Here is a 2,686-nt window from a genome sequence, read left to right on the forward strand (position 1 = left end):
GACTGCTCTGCTCGAATCACATTTGTTATTAGGAGGATTATATTACAAAGGATATTAAGCAAAATATATTAATAGTGATTAGCCATCAAGTGCTTTTGGACTTCAGAAAAGTATAAGATTCATTATAGGAATGATGTATGTATCATTAGTTTTATTTTCCTTACAGGGTATTAAGCCTATGTATGGTCTGACAGGTGCTAGACAACTGTCTGTTTTACTGCTGAACTATATCCCCAGCCCTCTTGTCACTTACTTTGAGACAGGGGGCTCAGGTAGGCCTTGAATTTGCAGTTGTACTATCTCTGCCCCCAAGTAGATAGGACTATAGGTGTATGCCATCAGACTTGTCTGATACTAGTTTTAAAACTCATTTGAGTTTTAAAAATTCTCTTGTGCTTGGTTGGATTTGAGAAGTGATTTAAAGTAGAAAGGAAAGATGTATACCTAAAGATGTATACATAATAAATGTAGATGATTATACAGTGGCTGGAGTTGGCCCTATTTGTAGTGTATATATAAGACTTAGTATTAAAGGGTTAATAGCATGAGATTTAGTTATCAAGAAGACTCATTTAATGGTCACTTACGGTTATATGAGATGAAGTGGTGAGAAGATTTGGGGAAAGTTTGAGAGGCAAATGAGATGGTAAACTCTGAGGAAAGTCTACAGTCTTTAGTGAGTAACAGTAGACTTCATAGACTTCTTGGGAAAGTAAGCAAAGTAGGCTGGGGCATAGGCTGGATTGGATTGGCATGCAAGAGTTTCAATTGATTTGTATAAGGGGTTCCAGAATTGAGATGTTCTTTGAATTGCTGAAAATTGAAAATAAGCTGTGCTGTGGTACCTTTGTATCGGTTGGCTAGTCATGTGGTGTGAATTGACCTTCAGGGGGAGTGCTATGATTCTAAAACAGTTCCACTTTCATCAGCTGGATTATCTCAACAACTGGATGCTCCTTCAGTCGTAAAAGGGCAGACCTGCTCCTTGTAATAAAGAGAGGAGCTTCTTTTGGAGTCAGGGAGGGCAAAATTTAGGTTTAGACATGAGGCAAATGAGACTTTTGCAAGTTAGCTAGAAAGATTGTTTGATATATAGAACCGTATGTATTGTGATGAGAACATTTTTATTTTATAAAGATTTTTCTTTTTAATTTTTTAGGCCTTAACAGTACATGACAACTTGGCTATAAAAATTTGCAATGAGATCTTAACAAGTCCATGCTCACCAGAAAATCGGGTTTATACAAAAGCTTTGAGTTTGGTCGAACTCAGTAGCAATGTTACAAAAGATCTCCTGCTTCTATTGGATGAGATTCTGGAGGTAAAGCAATTTTTCATATTCGAGTAGTTTGTGTTTATGTATATCAAGGTGGATTTAGATGGATGTGTTAAGTAATATATTATTATATATTATGCATGTTCATTTGAAGTAACTGTTTTCATCAATTTCATGTAATTTAAGAATGGTTTCAAACTTGATATGGCATATGACTTTGAAAGATGACTTACTTTCCATTTCCCACATCCCTCACCCCCAGCATGTAACAGATAGGACGTGTCTGAGAGCCTTGGAGAAGATTAAGAGTCAGTTAGGAAAGGGAGGTAAAGAATCTGACCCAGGTGTAGTAACACAGGATGTCAACACAACCACAGCAGTTCTTCAAAATGAAAACGGTAAGTATATACTGACCTGAATATCTATACAATTATAGTTTTTATTCTTACTGAGATTTTTAGTTTGACTGAATTTCAGAAACAATCAAAAAACTTTTTCTTAATAATCCTCTTGAAAAAAAGCTATTAATTATGTGTTTATTCCACCTTTCAATCTATTTGAGTACATTTCTTACTAACTGTCTTTCCAGGAGCTTTTACTTTGTAGGATTCACACTTTTGGAATGGTGATTCATTATAACCATTCAGTAGCTGTTAATAGGACTGTATTTTTTGTATTTTTGTATGATTCCATGTATGGAAGAATATATGACTCCTGTGAGGGATGGAAAAGGAACTCAAACATCAAAATCTACACAAGGAAAATCTAAAAGAGGTAATGTGTGCATTGACTGCACCTTGAAGTGCAGTTGTTTTCGCGGGACACACTACCTTTGTAAGCGTCCTCATCTTTGGGATGGGAACTTCTGAATGTCTTGGGAATGCATAGCTGCTTTACTTCCTTCAGGTGATACGGATTATTGCTTTTTCTCAAGATTTTAGGTTCATTGTTGTTCCATGTGCTTTTGAATAAATATATATACAAAAAAGGGCTCTTAGGGGATAAATTAAGAATAGGTTAAGTTGCCAGGCATGGAGTATATACTTTTAATCCCAGCACTTGGGTGGCAGAAGCAGGCAGATCTCTGAGTTTTAGGCCAGCCTGGTTTACAGAATGAATTCTTGGACAGTCAGGACTATGTAGAGAGCCCAGTATCAACCAAAAAAGGAAGAAAAAAGAAGTTAAATAAGAGTTTTATTTTGCAGTATTAGTATTAGAAGTATTAGGTCTTTTGTGTGTGTGAATGAATATTGTTCCCCTCCCAAGTTTTTGCATTTGTTTTTACTTCCTTTTCCCCATCTAATTTCATTTTTCTTCCAGTCAATTTCCCAAGGGGTATCCAACAGTAGAATATTTGTTGGAATAAATATATGTTTAATAATAGGGGGCCACTTTGAAAAACATCTGAAA

The 2,686-nt window shown here is 35.7% G+C and overlaps 1 protein-coding gene across 2 annotated transcripts in view; it reads left to right on the plus strand.

Annotated features, from left to right (window-relative positions):
- Positions 1 to 2,686, plus strand: part of Ncapg (non-SMC condensin I complex, subunit G) — a 30,657-nt gene that overhangs the window by 24,604 nt on the left and 3,367 nt on the right. Inside the window, exons 17-19 of one of the 2 annotated variants that reach the window (XM_011240756.3) lie at positions 1,160 to 1,321; positions 1,539 to 1,674; positions 1,866 to 1,972. In XM_011240756.3, coding sequence (XP_011239058.1) covers positions 1,160 to 1,321; positions 1,539 to 1,674; positions 1,866 to 1,882 — 315 coding nt within the window. In that variant the 3' untranslated portion in view covers positions 1,883 to 1,972. The other variant, NM_019438.1, reaches the window with a different exon arrangement.

The sequence above is a fragment of the Mus musculus genome, chromosome 5, assembly GCF_000001635.26.
Source record: "Mus musculus strain C57BL/6J chromosome 5, GRCm38.p6 C57BL/6J".
Classification (NCBI taxonomy): domain Eukaryota; kingdom Metazoa; phylum Chordata; class Mammalia; order Rodentia; family Muridae; genus Mus; species Mus musculus.